The 23,268-nt window shown below is 37.8% G+C and overlaps 1 protein-coding gene across 1 annotated transcript; it reads right to left on the reverse strand.

Annotated features, from left to right (window-relative positions):
• Positions 1-315: 315 nt before the first annotated feature.
• Positions 316-21,664, reverse strand: LOC139117393 (transmembrane emp24 domain-containing protein 3-like). The gene is made up of 3 exons (XM_070680478.1): positions 21,353-21,664; positions 13,955-14,203; positions 316-5,790 (listed from the first exon to the last, which is right to left on the reverse strand). Exons 1-3 carry the CDS (start codon positions 21,509-21,511, stop codon positions 5,560-5,562), a joined length of 639 nt encoding a protein of 212 aa, XP_070536579.1. The 5' UTR covers positions 21,512-21,664; the 3' UTR covers positions 316-5,559.
• Between the last annotated feature and the right edge of the window lie 1,604 nt (positions 21,665-23,268).

Consider the following 23,268-nt stretch of genomic DNA (forward strand, 5'->3'; position numbering starts at 1 on the left):
ACTGTCCCTAAAGAAGTGTAAATGAATGTGAATTGGTAATTATAAAGAACATCCAAGAATTTCATGGAATTAATGAATGTGCCAATGGTTTCGGGCACAGGTGCTTGGAATTTCCGGGTTGCCAGTAAAGTATACATACAGAGAAGGGGTGTATATACTACACTGGCAACTCCCGGCACCTGTGTTTGGTTTCGAGCATATTTCAGAAGGAATATCTTATAGCAGGAGGATAGCTAGGGAGATCGTGACTCTAGTTTAATACTTGAGGAATACATCTTGTAATGAAATTTGAAATATTCACACCGAAAATATCAATGATTCAAAACATTTAGCTTTAGTTTTAATAACCAAACTAAATAAATAAATGACATGAATCATCATTTGCACATGAAAAATGGGATTTCACAAATAAATCTGATCAATGCCATAAAGTAGTTTTTACACAAGCAGAAAGATAAAACTTACAGTTTCACAGTCATAATTACACAACATATAATGCACCTCACGTTAAAAAAATCTTGATGGAATTTTTTCCCCAAAGTGATGTGGAGATTTAAAGATTACAGAGAAATTGACAAGAATATGCAAAGACTAGCTTAGGTACAGAATAATTTGCATGATACACTAATACAGCAGCTATGTTTGAAGGGGCAACGTTAGTAATATGATAATATTTTTTGCAGTTTTGTTCTGTAAAACACACATTTTCTTTTCCTTTTAAAATATGTTGAAATACAAAGCATAAATGTTTCTAACCTCATATTGTCTGCAGTATGAAGTGTTATTGTTGACATATTAATCCTGATCTGGGCTAAATTCTGTTGTTAGCAATAACATGATTTGACCTTACACATGGGCTTTGTTTCGACATGATTTTAAGAGGAAAACAAACTATTTTACAGAAAAACAAAAATACAAGCAAATACATCAAAAGTTACACTAGTTTGTCTGGAGCTTTGTAAGTCGTGAGTGATAAAGCAAGTAACTGTTGGCTGTAAAGGATTATTGTATTCCCGTTCTGCCAAAGCTAAAGACATATTTTATCACAGGTTTGACAGTTTTTGACTTTCACAGACAACTGCTGTTTGTAGGACACCACTACATCTCTGCACAGTAACCAATCCCTGCGACTTGAAGTACAGTTTTAAAGTTGAATGAGAAATAGCTTCTTACGAGGTTTGAACTGAATTAGTGATGATCAGTCTGAGAGTATTATCAGGGGTCACCGAGAGAATCCTCAGTCGGCCAATGAGTCAGTTTATTACTTGAAAATGATGCAATAATGTGGATTAAACCTGTATAACAAGGCCACTGGCTTTGTTTGTCATTATCTCAGAAATTGTGCCTCTCCTGGAAATCTTGAACTCTGGATCAAAATGAATACCATTCAATGCATGGCGGGTAAGGGGCAGTAATTCAGCAGGGATGATGTTAACTAGATGGTAGGGTATACAGATGGTGCAACTCCCAAGTAAAGGATGAATAACAGATGGCAGGACAGCTAAAAGCAAATCCAGAACATGATAATTGCAAAGTAAATTTGATTGTGTTGAATGGAAATCAGGAAATGTGATGAAATACTGACATTTTCTCATCATCTTTAAATACAGTTTACCACTAATGGTGTATTAACCTAAACTTAGGAATAAAACGATGAGTGCAGGTGGTGAAAAACTCAAGAAAACAAGACGAATTATGAAAAAACTTTGTATATAATGCCATATACATGTATGGAAATGATGCAAATGACACCAGAGAGTTTGAGTTACATCTCTTCAGATACTTGGCTCTCAAGCAAGTATCTAGCATCCCATAATACTCCTCAAAACACAAAAATACAGGTAAGAAGAACTGTGTGCACCAAATAAATAATTTATATGGTAACGAAGCGTTGGAAAGGCCAGGCAAATGAGTATCACCACATTAGCCATATGAATAAAACATAGGTTTGATGGTTTTTCATTTTCAATTTTTTTTTCTTTACTTTGATAATATAATCAAATATTTTCTGTTTTTTTATGCAGATTGTGTAGCTGCATTCAAAGAAGTGGAAAACTTTGGGCGAACTGGCAAAAAGCTTTCTATAAAGGAAAATGTTGACCTACACTGAACTAGGTAACAATGAAATACTGTGATACAAAAAAATTTATAATATCACAATGAGACAAGTTTTGATTCTAAAAATCTGACATTATTGATCAATTAGACCACCGTTAACAGGATTACCACGTAATTTGCTTTTGAAATCGACTTAAAAACATACCACAACTGTGGAACAAGAAGTTTGAAAGGACTATTCAAAGAAAGCTTAACAGCAGACACGTTGCCTGTCAAACAACTTTTGCTTTGCAAAGCTAGGGGACCAAAATAATGAGGCTTTTTGCCCCCCTAACTTGACAACATTTAGTTTGACTAGCGTCATGTTGGAAACCTATAATGCCGCTTTTTGAAAGCCAGCCACTTCCTCAAGAGAAATAACATGATATCAGCTTCAGCTATGAAGTCACATCACAATTATTATACGAAAATATTTTTTTCTTCTGGATTACTGAAATGACAATTATCAGTATCTAAAACATAATGGTATTATTAGAAATATCACTTTATGAACATTATTATTTACAGCCAACTCTATTTTTTGACTTGTCGCAAGGTTGACTCGGCCTTTTTACATGTTCCCTGAATAAATTCAACAATTCAGTTTGTTTTCGCAGATTGGAAATTATCAATAAAATTATGAGACAGTGATAAGCTTTTCAAATACATATTTTTCAATTAAACTAATGTATAACCTATTCACGCAATTTTCCTGTGAACAGATCAAAAATTCCCATTGATAACAACAAGAATGTGTTTTTTGGTGAGGACAGGCTTAACAATGAACAGGTCAAGGAAATGCTTGAAATACAAATATTATGCAGAATTTAAAATGTTGCATATTTCCTATTTTGGAATCTTCATTGTTTACTAGGGCTATGAAATTTGGAGAATGAAAGACATACGTTTCCAAAAATTAGGACAATATGCATTATTTAAGCAAAAAGCATACCCAGCGATGGTTTACCATGATATTTTGACCAGTTCACAACATATATGCACAGTGATGACTAATGTATATATGGAGTGAACTGGTCAAAATCATGTGGTAAACCTGTAGCCGAGATGGTTTATTGTGATTATATCATAAATTCTGGCATGAAACATCAAAAAGAGATTTATTTCTCAAGCTGAGAGTTTGTGTCTGTTCCAACTGTGGTGTATATAACATGGTTACTTTCATGCCGTGACCAATCAGATCACAGTATTTGCATCATCAATATACTGATATGATATAAAATTGAATAATTCTGCCAATCAGAAGGTAACCATGAATTTACAAAGTCTGCCAAGGTTCTGATATCTGTTGCATCACTTCTGAGAATCACAAATGATCCTCACACATGTAATGCTGAAGCAAGTATATCTAAGTACCAACAAAGCTAAACACCTTTTAGAATTTCTACATACATGTACATTTCACTCTGTGAGAGTCTCTTGTCTGATTTAACCCTTTCACCACCATGGTTCAGCCCAACTCCATTGTTTTCAATGGTCTGAGTGGATCCTTGTAAGTGATGTGGGGGCGAAAGGGTTAATTCTGTATTGAACTTCTATTCCAGATCTGATTTCATGAAAATGACTTGGCAAACTGCTTGCTTCTTTGAGGGCTGTGCAATCTGTTGCCAAGCCCAAAATAACATCCATTATGTTGCCTCCAAAAAGAGTGTAAGCAAGAAAAGAGCCATGATGCAATGAAAGATCAGTCTTTGAATTTCAGAGTACATGTATTCTTCAGTGTCGGCATTAGTCATTGCAGGAAAAACTGCTTAAAATCTTGCTTTGGATGCTACAGACTGACATTCTTGATTACATTTCACTCAATATTTTGCAAAAAAGTTACACATTTACAGTGCTACAATTCAATTGCAATTCCCAAACTGTTTTCACTTGTATAAAAGGTCTCTGTTGTTGGTGGCATGATGAACTGGGACAAAGCTTCGACCCCAAATAAAGGAAAACCTTACAATATTCATCAATAGACTGTTCAATTTTTAAAAAACCTCAACCCTGTTTCAAGAAAAAAAGTATAATGGAGAGAAAAAGAAAGGAAGAAAAGATAAATGTGATATTTTATATTGGATCCTGCACTGGTATGTCTTGTAGTCAAATAGCTAAATTGTCAGACCTTTCCACTACATCAATTGAAAACAAAGAGTAATTTTCACTGCAATATTTGTCAGAACTCGCATTTCTTTTGTTATTGGGTTTGACAACTCATTACTCCGTCCAAAAGATATACGATAACCCAGTGTTATCATTATAATAATAAGCTTCCCATTCATAACGAGCAACATATCCAACCTTCCAGAAAATACCTGCAGTTTGTATTGTACTGAAATAGAGCACAACAAAGAGACACATGCATCATCTTTTCTTACATCAAATAAACCTACTTGTATTATCTGACTGAACATATTTCTTGATGAAATGAAGCGTGTTGAATTAAGTGCTTCTCTGTTGACAATTTAGGTTTTGTTTCCATTTCTCCACACATCTGAAAATGCCTATGAAATGGCTCGATGCCATCAACTGGAAATGGCATACAAAGCTTCTTTGTAATCCATTTCACTGTTTACACAGGCAGACCTAATTCTAACATATGGCAATTTTGTCTAATTGATAACAAAGCTAATAACATACAGACAGATTGTCCTCAACCCTTTCCTACTCAAAAGCATTGACGTGACTGAGATGAATGAGAGCTCTGTGAATGCTTCTGAAAATAAAGTACTTCACCAAGCCCATATCATTTCATGGGAATATCGTGCTGTGTTTAATGACTCGCACTACAGAAAGCAATTGGACCAACCCAAATATTACTGGCGTAAAGGTCAGTGGTATCATTTAACCTGCTATGAATGGCGCTCATCAAGATCAACACTTGGGCAATGATTTTATAAATCCACTTTCCCATGCTAGTCAAATAATGTGAGATGTTGAATCTAGGATCATCACACTATTTTCAGGAAGTCTGTTGACAACAGCTCTGTGTAAATCATATTAATATGATATATAATATAAATATAATTTTAATATTTAATAATTTTAATATATGTTTATTAAAATTATTAATACAAAATTATATTTTATATCATATTACTATGATATAACAGAATATTAAGCAACAAATATATCAGTCTATTCGCATTTCAAAATTTGAATTTATTAATTCCTATAATTACACATATGTAACAAACTGTCTGTGTCAATTAAATTTCATCAATTTAAGTGTGAAACGGTCTTGAAAGATGATGTTGGTAGACAGAAGCTCTATTAATCTACACAGGTGCACTGTGGGCGTTGCACGAAATAAGGTCAAGGTTCATATGATATTGAACTGGAACCAGACGGATGCTGCTTGGCTTTATTTCCCTTACATGGGGATGAAGCTTTGGCAAAAAAAAATCAAAACACTGTACAAAAATAAAGGGACTGAACGACTAAAAAATGTACATGGCCCTAAATGTTACCTGTCACAGGCCTTTTTTCTGTGAAAAAACTTCTTAAAATAACGATTTGTCCTAGGGATACAACAAGAATGATAACGGCCTGTCCTATTGACCAGTACTGCACACGTTCGTTCATATGTTCCGCTCGAATGCGACCCTGCGCTTCACGTAATCTAAAATGAGTTTGGTAATCTGTTACAACCTTCAGGGCTTCATGAATTGTCACGCACGATGTCTCCATCTGAAAGACAAGCAGGATATAAACAATCAGAATTCGAAAGGTTTCCTTAATGAAGAAAGATGGTTGCTGCAGGACTTCATATACATGTAATGGTGTCATCAGTGTGTCTCTTTTATCAAATGAACAATGACAGAAAGTACACGTATTCAAATGACCATTATTGTGGTTGAGATTTGTAGGTACATGTATTCTGAACTGCATTGTGAGCATGTGAATAAATAAGAGCAATATTTGACCATTCAATACATATGCTGGTTATATTACGAATTCATATGCATTAATTCACAAATATTTCTTGGTCAACTAGAGAGTGTTTTTTGCGGTCTCTCTGAGGGGTTACTTTTATGGCAAGAACAGTACAGCAATATAATTTATCCACTGGCCACTATTACTTAAAGAGTAGCAAGCCTCCCTTCATTGTGAATTAAAAAGGCATTTCTTCATATCATGGCTTACACACATTATTTAGAGTAACACCTCTCCTCAAATTAACAACAACACGGTTTTATTGAACATGATGATACAGTATTTCAATGGCACTGTTAATGTCACACACTAGTCAGTCCCTGAACTACTTTTTGAATATGGCATCATGTCTGTGCAAACTAAACATGGGGCCCGGGGGCACCGACGTCCTTTGTACCTCCTTACTGTTTATTATTTGCCATAAATGTGAAATTTGGCAAAAAGTCAAATTGTTTGGACATAAATGAAAGTTATTTGAACTGGTTGGTTACTGCTCCAGCATAAGTTCAAGTGTGGATTCTAAGTATCAACAACCTTGATATGTGTGAAAGTGAATTAAGAATAAGAGATGGGACTACATAGGATCAACAATCTCTAAAACAGGAAAAGGTGAACTTACATGTATATGATACAGAAGGGGAGAAAATTTAGCCACAAACTATTGTAATATAATGGACAATGGCTAATCTAAACCAAATTACTTAAACTGGATTGTTGGCATTGATTACACATGTATTTATTGTCCATCAAATAGGAAATAAATTTGGGCCATTGACTAAAAAACATTTGCTTGTTACACTCACCACACTTGTACTTAGTATTTGGAGTGTACACCTATCTACAATACAATGATAAAAAGTTTGGACTCTGTAGGTCAACAGTGCATCTTTAATGTATGAGACTAAATAAGCTTACCCCTCAAGTATGTATAGGCCAAAAACAATATTAATTTTGAATTATGTGGTGCAGGGAAGGACATACAATATGGTGAAAAGCAAACTAAATATAAAAACTGAATATACAATTATATGGAAATGTTGTTCCACAGTCATGAGTATCTGGTGTGTGCCGAGAGACAAATATTAAAATAGGACAGTATCATCCTGACCACAGTTTGTGTGACTGAATGTTTCCTGTGATTTTCTGACACAGTGATAGGTACAAAATATTATGTTATTCACGATAGTTATACAACATGGCTTGCATTTTGTTCATTAGAACTGAGTTTTACATGTAAGATAACTTTCTCATAAACTGTAAATTCTGGCTTCTGGCAGCTCAAACGTCGCAATACTACATTTTTTGATGATATGGAGTGACTTGCACACATATGCAATATGCAGTGACAGTCGATATATTCGTAGTGAGAGTCTACTACATTCAAGCATAGTGATGTTGACAACTACATGCATGCCAATGCACGATTTCAAAGTTGCCAGGAGGAAATTCTAATGGTCTTATAGTGGAAATATAGGTATTAAACGACAGTGAAACAAACAACATTAGTTATCGTTACCTTGCTTAAGTGCAATCTCGGATCATGTATGATCTGATGATCATGCCAAATAACCCGTGTCGGATTATGCCGTGATTCTGAAGTGCGCGTAAATCGGTCAACATAAGCACACACTGTCTTTAGCGATCGAATGATGTCAAAATCAATGCACAACTGTCGAAATTACCCAAAATAGGCAACAGAAAACTAAAAGTTATCGCTGTGTCGAAAGGACAGTACATCAACATACATGTAAAACGACGCTAGTTTGTTATGACATGGAGGTAGAAGGATAGAGCATTCCCTCGCTCTCACCTAGCCCTGCGTACGACGCTGTGTGTTCCGCTACAGCTAATCGCCCCGCTCATCACAGCCCTGCAAAGACCCGTACGTAGGGTCGCGGTCGGTCGGTGACTTCAAATCCATTTTGGGACTTGACGTAAAAAGCTAAATTACTGCCGAAATTCAGCGTTCTTGGGCCCAGGTCGTATCCCTGCCTACCTCAGCTACTCGATCGCTTCCAAAAATGCCAGTCTTTTATTCACTTCTCGTAAATAACCGTCGATCTCGGAAACTCTCTCGCTAGCCCTGCGTACGATGCTGTGTGTTGGCTGCCAACGCACAGCATCGTAAGCAGGGCTAGCGAGAGAGTAATAATAAATAAACTCTAAAACTTTAGAACGTCAAAATTCGCACAAGACCGAGGAACAAGATCGCGTCGGTTTGATTTTTCAGTCTTTGCAAAACAACGCTAACTTGCTATATGCGCATGCGCATATTAAGGGGAGACCCATTTGATTTCGGGGGGGGGTATGCAGGAAGTGCGTATGGGAACTTTTTTTTGGTCAGAGAGACAGCATTTTTTTGTTTCAACTGTCAGACCTGCATCAATTTTTTTTATCAAATGGAGTAGCAGTGCAATTTTTCAAATTTAAGCCAGTGTTTCACATATCACAGGATGGTTTTATATATTCATTTTACATTCCAACAAATGAAAACAAAATGGAAAGTCTAGTATATATACCACCTTAAATTATAGAACACATTTTGGCAAATCAACAATGATCAGTACTATACCTGCTTTTCTTTAAAACAGTCAATTCCTTTTAAGTTCTCAGGGGATATGTTATCTTTTGTGGTCAGAGAAACAAGGCTCACACATTGTATTTCATTATATTTGTTGTTCCTCAATTTTTCATTGTCAACTTGTAATCTTTCTAACATATTCATATTGAGAGAATAATGTATTGGTTTTAACACTAGTTTATTGACTCCTGTCTTGTGTTTAAATTTTCACAATTTACAGAAGTCAAATAGTCCCATATAGATATTGCCTGTACCATAGAGATATTGCAAGAGAAATCCTGAAATATGATTTCTTGGGTCAGAAAAGGGAAGGAAAACATATAGTGCACTGAGGTGTAAAGTAGTGAATGCTTATATCATAAGTGCTGGAACAAAAACACATAAGAATTGCTTGTGGTAAAAACATTTGCGCATGCTAGCAAACAATACATGAGAATGAAGTTTCCAAAATTTTGTTCTTTTCAACTGCATTGTGACAGTTCCTTTTTTATTTCTGTCTGTTATGAGTATTTTTTTTTTCAAGCCATTACAGGCTTAATTTTTTTCTTTTATTTCACCTGGTGACATTTTTTTTCTCAAAATCCTCCATACCTCCCCCCCAGAAATCAAGTGGTTCTCCCCTAAGTGAGTCCCTGACCTGTACGGGCCAGTGGATCACTTCCTCAGTAGACCTGATATGCCTGCCGGTACCGGTGTTTATCGCCTACGGAGGCCATCATTCTTCAGTCGATAAAAGGCGCCAAAAAATACACGACAGCTGCAAAAGTGCATCACTGTCAACTTCATAACTTTAGAAAACATTGAAATACACAGTGAAACGTTCAAAAACGTAAAAAATGTGCCCATACCGAGAAACAAGATGGCGTCCGTTTCGATTCTTCAACTCAGATTTTGTCCTACAGTTGTGCGCATGCGCAGACGGTAGCTTTAGCGAAAGTGAGGCAAAATCAAGTAAATATAAAATAAAAATGTATAAAAATATTGTTTAAAAATAATGTAATGCATATATCACCAAATTTTGAACATTTCTGACGGTATTTCAACTATACGAACACCCATGCCAAACATCACAATAATCAAATCAGTGGTTTGAGGAAAAATTGAAAATAGTGGTTTTCAGAAAAAAGCTAAAAAAGTGACTTTAAAATGATTCAATCAAAAAAAGAAAAAAAGCCGTTTGAGATACATGCCCAAGTGACCACCAGACCAAATTTCAGAAAAGTTACTGAAGCGTTTCTGAGATACCTGCGTCCACAGCATACGGCCCACTGTATGCGAAAACAGACGCCGCGTCATCACATTAGTACTTTGGGCCAAAGGCCCAAAGGACTAAAAACAGAAGACTCTCTCTTTTCATTGTGTACTGAGGATATATATGTTCAATTTATCATGCTTTAAACTAATGTTCGCACAAATAAGACAGCTGATAATTTTTCTGGGTGAAAATTCTTTATATGTACATATTCTTTCACATGGAATATATATATTCAGTCAATATGAAATCATAAAACTTGAATATAAAAGGGGAGCAATATATTACTCTGATAAAGTCAATATGAATGTTTAGAAACGCCGCCAACAACAGTTTACCATAAAAAGTCAACAGTAGTGTATTTGATCTGTGCAATGTAGACAAACATAATTGGATGGCATGTTTCAAAAGCTAAACAAACAATTTAACGTAGAAACATAGTCTGTTGCCAATTGATATTTGCCACGTATATCTACAGCTGTGAAACTAAAGTACTTGTACATCCGGATGTGTACATGTATGCACTCTGCAACTTTGTGTGGGTGTATGGCTCTTATTTAACCTCTATTTGGAAGGTTTTGAAGAATTGCATACTGTTTCAATACCACTTTTGGTCGATCATTACAATACAGGGTGCTTGGGAGTAGATCAGTGCATAAGGAAAGAGGATTCAGAGCATAAAAAACACTTTATGAAGTCAATTTGATTGATTTCTCCACTACATGATGCCTTTGCCAATTTCCACATATGGATGTTTGATGGTAAACAAGCCAAGAACACATAGCAGATGTACAGTGGTATAAAATGTCTCTTCAGATTTGTCCTGATTGTAATATGGTGGTATGTATTTAAGTAATATATTGAGTAACTCAGTCTTCAATACAATGTCAAGTCCAATAGCAACAAATGTCTAATCTCTCTACAAAATGCACATCAGTTGAGCTTTTTTACTTTCACCTTTTCCTTCACTTTCCACTTCAGACTTCCAACTTAGCTATGGAAAATATGTCAGTTGCGCGGTCATTTGGTGAAGATGAACTTAACCCGCTTGGTCAGTCACTACCTCATCTGCCAAGTCAGTAAAAAGTAGTACAGAGCCAAAAGCTAAACATACTGTATTTTTTTCCACCTACATGACCTGAATCTTTCAGTCTAGGTATGATACAGCGGGTTCAGCGACGTATGAACTTGTCAGGATAGGGGTTCAAAGAGTTACACAATACAGGAAGGGTATGAACTTCAGTTCTGATCTTGAAAGTGTAGCACTGATACTGCTTTTTGCATACTGAGGCTTAGCGCAGCATCAGTGCAAAGTGCTTTGAATAACAGCTGGTGGTGCCACAACTTGTGGTGAAAATTGCAACATTGATGTTTTGAAAATAAAAGATCCATCCATTCTACTTTTTGGCAATGAACAAATTACTAATCAAATTAAGAAACAGTTGTAGAAGATAGACTGATAAGCAAGTTTGTAAAACCTTGGGCACACTGGAACTAAACTAAGTCTGTATATTGTGAACCATGGAGAAAACAGATAAAGTTGAATTGGCATGACTTCGATTTTTTGAGGGAGAAAGTATTGCATACGCTTGTTATCTGTTTTAAATTTTCATAAACCCTTCCATCCTTGTTCTCTGACACAATCTATCCATTGATTATGATACTACACCAAAGTTTATACTTAGTGGGTTGATATGTGAAAGCAAAAGTGGGATGTTATGGCCGCTGTTCACAACTGAAACTTCAGTGGAGTAAACACTACAAGTATCTGCAACTCTGAAAATAACCTCGCAAAGCCTCCTCATCAAAGTTTCCTCCCTTCAGTATACTATACTTCAACTGTGTGGTGCTCTATAAAAGTCTTTAACAGTTACTGCTCAATAACCCTTTTCCTGCCGAGCGCCCTTGTCCGTTATTCTCCCAAGTCAGTAGAAAACCGCCCCATAATATGTGCCTGCAAAAGATTGGCTCTCCTGCATGTTATCCTGCCAGCCATTTTGGCAGAAATCGCCCATTTTCAGGGTAGTTTTAGCCGTACTTATACGTGTTAGACTTCGATAATTTCTACATGCCCGTAGACAGGGGAAGGAGCTCAAGGGTTGCTGCAGAAAAAAATTGAGGTCACCGGCTTTGTTTGCCCCTGGGAGTGCGTCATTTTATTGCCGTTTCATGTTTATTTTTTCGGAAATAAACTCCTTCAGTATTACGCACGTCCGCTAGGCACAAACATCACCTCACTCGTCTGTTAGTCAGAGGCCCTGAGGGTCGTGCTAGGGGTGCAGAAGCACCGTCAAACCTGTCCTGTTTCCCCCGGGGTAGGGGCAATTGAATACATACCTCCAACGACTTGGCAGTGTAGCACAAAAACTACGTTTTTGCCGTTGTATTAACGACATGGCTGAGCCATTGAAGCACAGCTTTACGTAGTTTTGCCAGCTCAGTTGGGAGTTGGCTTACGAGTGTTACCGTTCATTACTGACTTAATCGAGTGGTCCTCATAATCGAGTGGTCCTCAGTCAGGTACGGGTTTGTACCGACATGGCTTGGCTGCAGCTAACCAGTGATAACCAGTCTACCCCCCAAGTCTTCAGTTCACTTTTGCGATGCACGGGTGCAACGCAATATGCTTCCATTGTTCTAGCCATCGACGTGTCCACATGCTGGCAGCCATATTGTACTGCTAGCTGGTTTGCATAACAAAAGCAGTCCCTGCTAAAATGCAGACGGTATCCCCGTACATGTAGCATATTGACCTCATGTGCCCTTTTGAATTCTCTGTACGCAAACAGCGTACGTAGTTACCAATGCATCGGCAAGAGGATACGTTTGCCTGCAAACCAGAGCCAGTACTTCGGACGGTGGAATAAATAAAAAATCCAAAGCTACGTCCATTGAATGGCACGGCCAAGGCAGTGAAGGACGTTGCCTGGCTTGAACTTGCAGAGCTGAAGCCCAGCTTAGTACGTCGGACACCAGTTTGTAATGGTATTTCCGAGTCGTTCATATCCGTTCCATGGGAGGAACAAGTCGAGCCGTCCCGTCAAAAATACGTTCTCATTTTTCAGTCACGCACAACTGAATAAGTGACTTTCGTCTCGCACCATCGGCATATCTGCCAAGTCGTTTGCAAGAGGTAGCCTTCTAGATTAGCATTGCGGAGTGGTCAAGTTCGGCAGCAATCTGTATAGTGCCAGGCAGCCAAGTACGTCCAACTCCGCCAGAAAACGTCACCATGCTATCCTGCCAAGTCCGCTAAAAAGCGGTAAAAAAAAACCAGCCCCCTCGGGTGTGGGGGACTGGCGGACAGGTTTCTGCACCTTTCCCTGTCCTTGGACTCCCTGTGAACCCATTTCGAGAGCAAACGCCGTTCCTCGCCCAAAACCTGTCCTCGAACGACCCCTAGCGTGAGCAAGGGTTTGCTACACGTAGTTCCGTCGACTAGGCAGGAAAGGGGGTACCAAAAAGGAGCCCGATTTCCACCGCCTTAGGAGGATAACGGCCGTGGCTGCTCAGCTTCTAGCTACACCGAATTTCAAGCGGATTTTCACCGACTTGGCAGGAAAAGGGATAAACCACACATTGTGAAAAGGTCACCAGACACCAACCACTGATTTGCTCAACTCCTCATATGGATAGTTTGGGACTATATGCATATCCCTGTGGTCCTTACTTTCTCTGGTGTTGAATGACTGGACTTCAATTTGATACATTTACTTATTTAATACATTTATCCCTAATAGTGTAACTGCTTCCACATCCTGTTAATTCTTTTCAACCTACCCTTTTGTGCGGAGTTCAGGTCCAGATAATCCTCTTGCTAAAGTTACAAGTGGCAGATATAAAGATTCTGCACACTAAAGCATTGTATTATGGATCTGTTTCTTAACCTTTTGTGGGTTAGATAAGAACCAAGGGAATATAGGCGATCAGATAACTGACACTTCACAAAGCTGAAAGGTTGGATATTGCCAAATGAGATCTTTTTGAAAAGTGATCGAAGAAGATCCCTTCCTGCGAGAACCCAACTTGTATGTAGCTGAATAACAAATATATAATATGAATGAATATCATCTGATTAATCTTACCGATGTCATGGCAGTTGCATGTTGTCCCATCTCGTTGAGAAGTGGTGGCTCGTCACCCACGATTAAATCAAAATACACAGTCTTATGTGCAAAAGTAGAAAATTCATTGCTAAAGCAAAATTTATAAACTCCTTTTTCACTAGCAGTCCAACTAATGCTGTCATACTGTTTCTTGGTTTGTTTATATACAATTTCGCCATACGGTGACTCCACATGGGCGTCTACGTCATATCTTCCACCTGTAACAACCTGCAAAGACAGTGTGATATTGCATTATATGTTGGCCTGTGTGAGAAGAATTCAAGTCTCACCTGCTACTTTGATCTTTTCTTTTCTCTGTATGGCTAAAACATGCAATTTTATATCAAATAATAACTTAATTTTTACCATAGCACTGTGAAAGGAGGTTATAGTGGCAATTTTTTTCCTATCAAAATTCAATAACTTGAACTGGCAGGAACAAAGCAACACAGATAGGACAAAATGATCAGAGTTCTTTTCAGAAATAGGACAGTGCAGACACTGTTGCTAGCTATTCAGACACATCATGATTATTTTTTAAAAATTTGCTTGAAAATGCACTACACATATTTCTTAGCAGTGTACATGTACACAAAGACAGAATAAAAATGTACAACCACACATGAAGTCAAATAAAAAACAAAACGAACGCTAGATAATATTAATAAAAGAATGTTGATGGAAGGAAACAAATCATGCTTAAAACAATCAACAGTTTTGGCTGCCTTAATATCCAACGAGAAAGCAATCCAGAGTGTGGGCCAACAAACAGACAAGCGACCTAGCGGCCGATATAGCTCCGCTGTGTTTATGTAGAGAATAACTATTTTTGATACATGTTGATGAAGAAGGTGGAAATCTTTGATAGCTCAATGCAGTGGCCAGAAAAAAGTGGCTAAAATAAGCTGCAAAAATACACAATTGAAGATTTCATCATACTTTGAATATATCACATCAGATCATCCCTAAGAACATGTCAACCAAAGCTATCTGATGAGTAGTTTTTTAAGAGTAAAATTTTTTGACCAAAAATGGCATCAATTGCCCCCCTAAAACAAAAATTGCAGATTTCATCATAATTTCAAAAGATTAAATTTGTTCATCTATAGAAACCTGTTTACCATATTTCAAAGCTGTTAGACCAGTACTTTTGAGAAAACACATTTTTTGACCAAACATGGAAAAAATTGCCCCAAAAATTCAAAATTGCAGATTTCATCATAATTTCAATAAATACTTTTAAGTTCATCTATAGAAACCTGTACACCAAATTTTAAAGCTATCAGATGAGTAGTTTTGGAAATACACATTTTTTGACCAAAAATGGCAAAAATTGCCCCAAAATTACAAAATTGCAGATTTCATCACAATTTCAATAAATATTATTAAGGTGATCTGTAGGAACCTGTATACCGAATTGCAATGCTATCAGATGACAAGTTTTGGAAATACACATTGTTTGACCAAAAATGGCAAAAATTGCCCCAAAAATACAAAATTGCAGATTTCATCATAATTTCAATAAATATCATTCAGTTCATCTGCAGGAACCTGTATACTAAATTTCAAAGCTATCAGATGAGTAGTTTTGAAAATACACATTTTTTGACCAAAAATGGCAAAAATTGCCCCAAAATTACAAAATTACAGATTTCATCAGAGATTCAATATATATTACTTAGTTTATCTGTAGAAACCTGTATACCAAATTTCAAAACTATCAGACCAGTACTTTTTGAGAAATACATTTTTTGACTAAAAATGGCAAAAATTGCCTTAAAAATGCAAATTTGCATATTTCTGCACAATTTGAACAAATCTGAAATAGATCATCCCTAGGGACATATGTACCAAATATCAAAGCTATCTGACATGTAGTTTTGAAGAAGAAGATTTTTAAAGATTTTTTTACCAAAAATGACAAAAATTGCCTTAAAATACAAATATGCAAATTTCACCATGATTTGAACAAATCTGACTGAAGTCACCCTAAGTCAACTGCATATCAAATTTCAAAGCAATTGGACAAGCGGTTTCAGAGAAGAAGATTTTTTTACCAAAAACACCAAAAAATGCCCCAAAAATACAAATATGCAAATTTCACCACGATTTGAACAAACTCAAGTGAGGTCACCCCAAGTGAACTGCACATAAAATTTCAAAGCAATTGGACTTGCGGTTTCAGAGGAGAAGGCAATTGTTGACGGACGACGACGGACGACGACGACGACGACGGACGACGACGGACGACGACGGAAAATCAACCTATTTGATAAGCTCCGCGTCGCTGACAGCGGAGCTAAAAAGTACAATGCTCTCTGACCATACATGTATGTCTTATTCAAATTACCACCAGTGTTCAATGTAAGTTCTTATTTGATTGCAGGTCTCTCCCTGTTACATATAATTTCATTTATTCTGTCTGGAAAGTAAAGAGCTTCATTGCCATGAACAACTTTGAAAGTTAAAGCCCGGCTCGAAATGGACCGGGATCAGGATTAGTGCCAAGTTTGGGTGGGCGTTTTGGGGCATGGCTCTGCATAATGAGTCTGTTGGCAACGGTTGCGATCGTTCGCATTATCTGCGTAATCTGTTTGCTCTCAGATCACACTCAGGCTTGGGCTAATATAGATACGTACAGCCTTCGTTTCCCGGTTCGTTTCAGTTTTGCCATGGCAATACTCGAAAGAAAAAGAGAGAAAGAAAAACTATCAACTTCATCAAACAAGAGTTTGCTTGAATGAATTTACTGAAGTTTTCAGGCCATGTCAACGTTCGTGAATGATTCGGCTACTGACCGTCATTTACATAAGCTTACGGAATATTAGCGCCGTACATAGTGGGAGTAATAATTGAAAAAGTAATAAACTTATGATAGAAAAATTACAAATAACCCGAAATTGGCAAATTCGTATGGTGAATTACCCATAAACTGTATTCATCTATACATGGACGGAGGAACACGTCAGGAAAATGGTAGGAAATAGGTAAACGGCGACGTCATGACCGATCGCAAAAAATAAAGGAAGTTCACGTAAGGGTCGAGACTTCCTTGAATCTCGTGTATCACGATATCTGTAATAGCGATCGCGGTCAGCTGCTCGGTTGCTTGGCGGTGGGCTGATATCGAAAAATTATCACGAGTTATGTTTATTTTCGGAGAAATTGCAAGTTTTGCTCGAAACGTTTGTTAACCTTCGATTGGAATCAATGACAGCACAGTCACTCGTGATCAGTCTATTCCGCTCAGCGTCTATGCCCCATAGACGTGTGTACATATGCCTGGTTTTTCTCAGACATATGTACACACGTCTATGGGGGCATAGACGCCAAGGGGAATAGACTGATCACGAATGACTGTGATGACAGACTGGGTTTCTCTCCGTCTTTCTTTCTACCTCCATGGTTATTGAAGGAATTAAAGTCCAGCTTTTGCCGAAATATTATTACGATGTAGCGCGGAATCAATGAGCTGTCCTCAGACACGCGTATCCTAAAGCGTTTACAAGATTTGGTGATGGCGCTTGTTTGCTCATCTCATGGAGGTAGCTACCTCCATGCTCATCTTAAACTGAAAGATAGAATTTTGTTAAATTCTCATTACAGAAGTCCAAATGTAACTGGGACAATCGGTATGTCAAAACCTTACCAGCCCTCCGAACACGACATGTCATTTCCACGTGTAAAAACACGTGCACATACGGCCGTTTTCGGGGCCAGCATATACCGGTATATCCAAAAAAAACTGTTCGGTACCATCACGTTCGGCCATAGATTTGGAAGGGGGAAGTTGTTAAAAACGTAGATCTCTTCGACTGACAATAATTAAATTGATCATGGAGGCTACCGCCATGTTTTGATGGTTATTTTCGATGCCATTATCAGTGCAAACTACGGACTCTGCTTACAGTTTTGTTAAAAAATATTACGCGCTTTTCGCTAGAAAACATCGTACTACGGGTAAGCTTACTGACTAGTCCTCTTGCTAAGTCATGTCTGAAAATGGTTCACTTTCGTGATGTCATTGCACCATAAACGCTAGCGAAAGAGTTGATGACAATTTACACAAAGTTTTCATCCTTTGCCCGCTGATGTAACTCTAAGCGTACACATGGTTTGTTTACATCGTAATTGTTCTCATATGCACAGCAAATGTTTGACCAGTTTACACCTCTGCGCGTCACCGAATGATTGACAATTGTTTGAATCATGGAACGACTGTCTCCTGAGGGCCATTCCCTTTGTTCAGAAAGCGATTTTTCCCCTAATCGTCGTACTTTTAAAAAACTTTGTGAAACTTTGCAGATACCTGTATGGCCTAGTGTTTATGAAACAGTCTATGTTCATGGTATGCCAATACTCTTTGTTTGAGAATCGTTTCGGCTGATTTTCACGGAGCGGTCTACCTAGCTATTGCCAGTTGTCACTCAAGCGCCATTATGAATTTTCAATAAGTTAGGGGCCTTTTATATCCCGCACACCGGTTTAACAATAGATTTTGAATCTAATAAAAGCTTCTACCAGTAGCCAATCATGAATGTACATGTAAAGTAATGATGTGATATGTGAGCAAATTTATGCATTACAAGAAACAAATCTTGCAGCAATATTCTGAAGAGGCTGTAGGTGAGCAAAGTTTATATATAGCTTTTACTGTCTTAGGAATACCACACAGAAGCACCTAATATGTATTTCCTAGAGTCTAATATGTATTTCCTAGAGTCTAATATGTATTTTTAGAGTATATACATGTATTTTATCGCTCTTGCAAGTTGCATTCATAATTTCAAGAAATGCAATCAAATTTTAATTTGCAGGCAAATATTTTCTTGTACCTAAATGAGACAAAAATTCATTTGCAAACAACCCAGCCCCCCTAAACACTGATAGGGCTGTTTGCAAATGATGTTACTGTTCTCTCATTAATATGCAAAAATAAATATTTGTTAGCAAATTTAGATTACACTTTTTAAAATTTCTCATTCAAGAACCAAAAATGTACAACTTCACAGGAGACTGCTAATGTTACAACAAATATTAAAGGCTATATTTAGTAACAAACCTGCAACTGTGAATTACGCTATTCTCCCAATAACATATATAAGCGGACTGTTTCTTTGTTTCTTAAGACCAAAATGGTGACTACAAATTGACCCTACATTGTTATTGCAGTTTATTTAAATATTCCCGATGGTATAATATACCAGGGAGGTATTGTTTGCTACCTCCATGAACCTATCATCAATAAATAACGATTGAACTGAGATATAATATCATCAGCAACGATACATATTTCATGGTACGTTTACAATTTACAATACGCAATGGACTCGTGTCTCCGTGTTGTTAGAATTTACCAAATCTCAGTGTTTGAGTCAAGTCGACAGTCTAGAAACGTTGGAAGAACAAACAAAATAAAATGAAGATGTGAGTTTGAAGGGTTCAGATAAGGTCAACATCACAAAGGGATCAGTGAAGGGGTTGGGTCATACGGCACGCCAGCTGGTAACTGCCACTGGACCAGTGAGAGTACTGTAGTAGTACGGTATCTGCTAAAGTGCGGGCTGCGGGTTGCGGGCTGCGGGCTGCGGGTTGCGGGTTGCGGGCTGCGGGTTTTAGAATTATGGCTAGATTTCTAATATATGTAATATGGCATTTAGTATATAAGAAATAAAACCTTTAGAAGGTGTCTATTATCAATAATCATGATCAGGTCTATCGTACAGTATCCCTTTTCCCGCCAAGTCCATATTTCAACATCAGGTCAAGATGGTTAAAATTAATGAAACACAACATATTCCATATTGTGTATTTTAACATAATACTGTACATTTGAAGGCTGTTGAAAACATATATGCTGTAAAATTGATTTTTTGGACTAAAGATGCTATAACAGACCATACCAAGTGGGTGAAAATACGTCATGTTTCTGAAAAAAATCAAAATCTGCTAAACTAAAAGCGGCGATTCCGAGGACCAATTTATTTGTTCCGAGCTGCCTGGCCATCACAAATAATTTGGGATCTGAAATCACTTTTCTTTCTTGCCATGGATGTGAGTGAGAAATAATACCAGACTGACAAAATAAATTCGCGCCTCGGAAATGTCGCCACTTATCGCGGAATGAAAATTGTTACATTTCTAGTATCAGGCCATAGGAAGTAAATTCTTTGTAATGCATCTATTCACAATTCGGTTCTAGGGCAACACATACAGAAAATTAAACAATGCCTACTTTAATGCAATGTGTAAGGAAAGATTTGACTTCAAAAAGCGTAGAAGTGTTGTGTATTTAAATGCCGTGTATTTTTCATGAAATCTTTAAAAAGAAAAGACGTACGACAATGGACTTAGCTTACTTTGCCGTTTCGGTTCAACCGAGGTCACGACCACAGAGAACGACATTCTGCTAACATTTTACGCGATAATTTCAGCGGGAAAAACACGTCGGTGCGTTGACTTATTTTCAGGAATCGATCTAATAGGAATATTTTTGGATGAGTTTGTGTTCTGCAGCTCTCAATAATTGTGTATCTCCTAATATCATGAACATATTCTATAACTTGCACCTGCAGCATGATAGTCGCTCCATATGCATTTGATCCAGCGTGACTATGAAAAGTTACCTAGGACTATTATCGTGTTCACCACAATAAAATAATTTTAAACGGCATTGAAAACGATTCTGAAAATTGTGCTTTTATCGGCGGTTGAACTAATCTGAAGTGTGAGAAGGGCATGGCATTCTATGAAAAAGTAACAAATTATTAGGCGTGTCGAGTTTCAACGAACCGAAGTTCATCTCCCAGTTCATCTGTGCTGTCAACGATCCGAAACTTACTTTTAAACTATCCGTCCTAATCATTACATAAAAAGTTAATATAGCGAGTTGTTGTGAAATCTGTCTTGTGTTCATATTATTACTCATCCGTGTTCAGTCATATCATTTCGAAAGCTTCGATCGGCAGTGCGCTGTGCAACGGCGAATGTTGGATGGGAAATGGACTATTCTGACGTTGGTGGTGCTTTACCAGATGTAAGCTAAAATAACGGCATTATTCAAGAAGTTCACGGCTTTTATTCCATAAACAAATACATCTAGATACTATTTTGCATTTATTCTATCTACTAGCGAAAATGATACCAAAAATCACACATTTTTTCATGCCCGCAACCCGCAGCCCGCAGCCCGCAACCCGCAGCCCGCAGCCCGCAACCGCAAAATAGCGCATCCGTAGTAGTACGCCAGCGAGACCCTTTGTAAACACTCTATCTCTTTCCCAAAGAGCAAATGAATTTAGATTCCCTAGCATGAACAGTCATTTAGAAGTGCAATCGCTCTTCGATATCTTTCAAAATGCAGGGATGGATGCATACCTGATACTCGAGCGTCGCCCGGACATCTTTGTCGATTTCTTCGTAGAAACATTGTTTTGCATTGTCGGGCAGCTCAAACGTCAGTTCCACTGCATGTGATACTGAAAGCACCGAGATCAGGAACACAGTCAGCGACCACAGCAACCAATTTCTAACCATTCTATACGGTAAATCTGCCACGAGGTACTGCCAAGGTTTCTCTGGGAATCATAAAATGTGTTTAAATCTTCTAAAACATACACAGAGAGCCAGTCTCACCGGTACTTCTCGTTCAAAATGGCGGTGAACGCAACGTGGCAGGTGAGAAAGTACCAGGATGATGACCTTGGGTCACGACCTTAAGACCCTCTAACCAACCGTATATTATATAACTCCCTAACACTCCGAGCAATTTTCGGATACGCAGGTATGTATCAGCACAGTCGCTCGAGAGTTATTCAGCTCTGGGACTATTCGCCCCATATACGAGCAGAAGCGAGGGGTATTTCTCGCTTCTGTATACTCGTCTATGGGGCGAATAGTCCCAGAGCTGAATAACTCACGAGCGACTGTGGTATCAGCCTGATCATGAAGGTAGAAAGAAAGACTCAATGGCGTGATAGACTGGGAGAAGGATGCTAGGAACGAAAAATAGATTTTTTGGCACTACAAGAATTGATTTATGTTTATATATTGATAAAGTAGGCATAGGATGCAAACTTTTTGAACAGACACGCGAAAAAAAGTTATGCCGATGCTCATATAATTTTTGTGAAATGTCAGGGCTCGAAATTAACATTTTACCCTGGTAGTCCACTTGGGCTATCATTTTCTGAAGCTGGTAGGCCAATGACAATGGCTTGTAGTCCATGAATATTTTAGTTTAGGGATACTGTACTCGTCCGAGTAAATGCCCCGGTTCAGCAACAGAAAATAGCAGTAAAACTAGAAACCCCATGTTATGTGTCAAGAACGCTTAACCCTTTCACCCCAGTTCCCTGTATACAGCTCCAACTTAACCATAGAAAACAATGGATTTGGGAAAAACCATGGTGGTGAAAGGGTTAAAGAGGCACTCCCATTTGGTAACATTTTTAAAACACATTTTTTAAATGCCAACGGTCGATATTTGACGTGGAGACTCCGCGCGGTTCGCGGGATATCGATAAAAACATGTCATTTCCCGAGCGTATTTTTCACATCCCGAAGTTTTACGATCGTTTCTGGTTATGACCCGAAATCCCCCGAAAGTGTGTTGTTGTGCTGATTGACGATATTATAAGGAGTCCAAAAACGTTCGAATGACGCAATTAATTTACCTCCTACTGCGATGACTTTATATACATCATTATCAATGCCTTTACCTCTGGTAATTCTTTTTAAAAACTTCTCCTTAGTTTTTGTCGTTTTCATTATTCTCAATCAGTTGTATTAAATTTTTAAACAATACCACATAGATATAAGTTTTTTAGTGTAAAATATTAGTTGCCTCTGATGACTATTTTGTCGTCTGCCACACAGTTAGGGACTGGTCAGTTTCTTCAGCCTGGGGGGGGGGCGGTGGATTCATGGGGGGGGTCACCCTGTTTTTGACTTTGGTGATAGGGGGGGTCACCATGTTTTTGAAATGCCCAATAGGGGGGGGGTCAGTGTGTTTTTGAATTTTGACACAGGCTCATTATTGCCTAAAATGCTAGTGTCAGCCACAAAATTCATCTTTCAGTTGTATTTTTCGGCGCGCCCTTCGGGCGCGTACCTTTAATAATCAGTCATATTTTTCAGCACGCCCAACTTAAACATATCAAGCATACATACATCAGGGATATCTGTATGTTCAATATTTTTCAGCGTGCTCTTCAAGCTCATTACTTTAATATATCATACATCTTTCAGCATGCCCTTCAGGTGCATGACTTTATATACAAGGCATATATATC

The sequence above is a fragment of the Ptychodera flava genome, chromosome 18 (genome assembly GCF_041260155.1).
Source record: "Ptychodera flava strain L36383 chromosome 18, AS_Pfla_20210202, whole genome shotgun sequence".
NCBI lineage: Eukaryota > Metazoa > Hemichordata > Enteropneusta > Ptychoderidae > Ptychodera > Ptychodera flava.

Excerpts from the sequence above, each read along its gene's own strand:
- LOC139117393 (XM_070680478.1), bottom strand. The coding sequence starts at position 21,511 with ATGGTTAGAAATTGGTTGCTGTGGTCGCTGACTGTGTTCCTGATCTCG. Across the intron at positions 14,204-21,352 it reads GGGCGACGCTCGAGTATCAG|GTTGTTACAGGTGGAAGATA; the intron begins GTATGCATCCAT and ends CTGTCTTTGCAG. Across the intron at positions 5,791-13,954 it reads ATGCAACTGCCATGACATCG|ATGGAGACATCGTGCGTGAC; the intron begins GTAAGATTAATC and ends CTTGTCTTTCAG.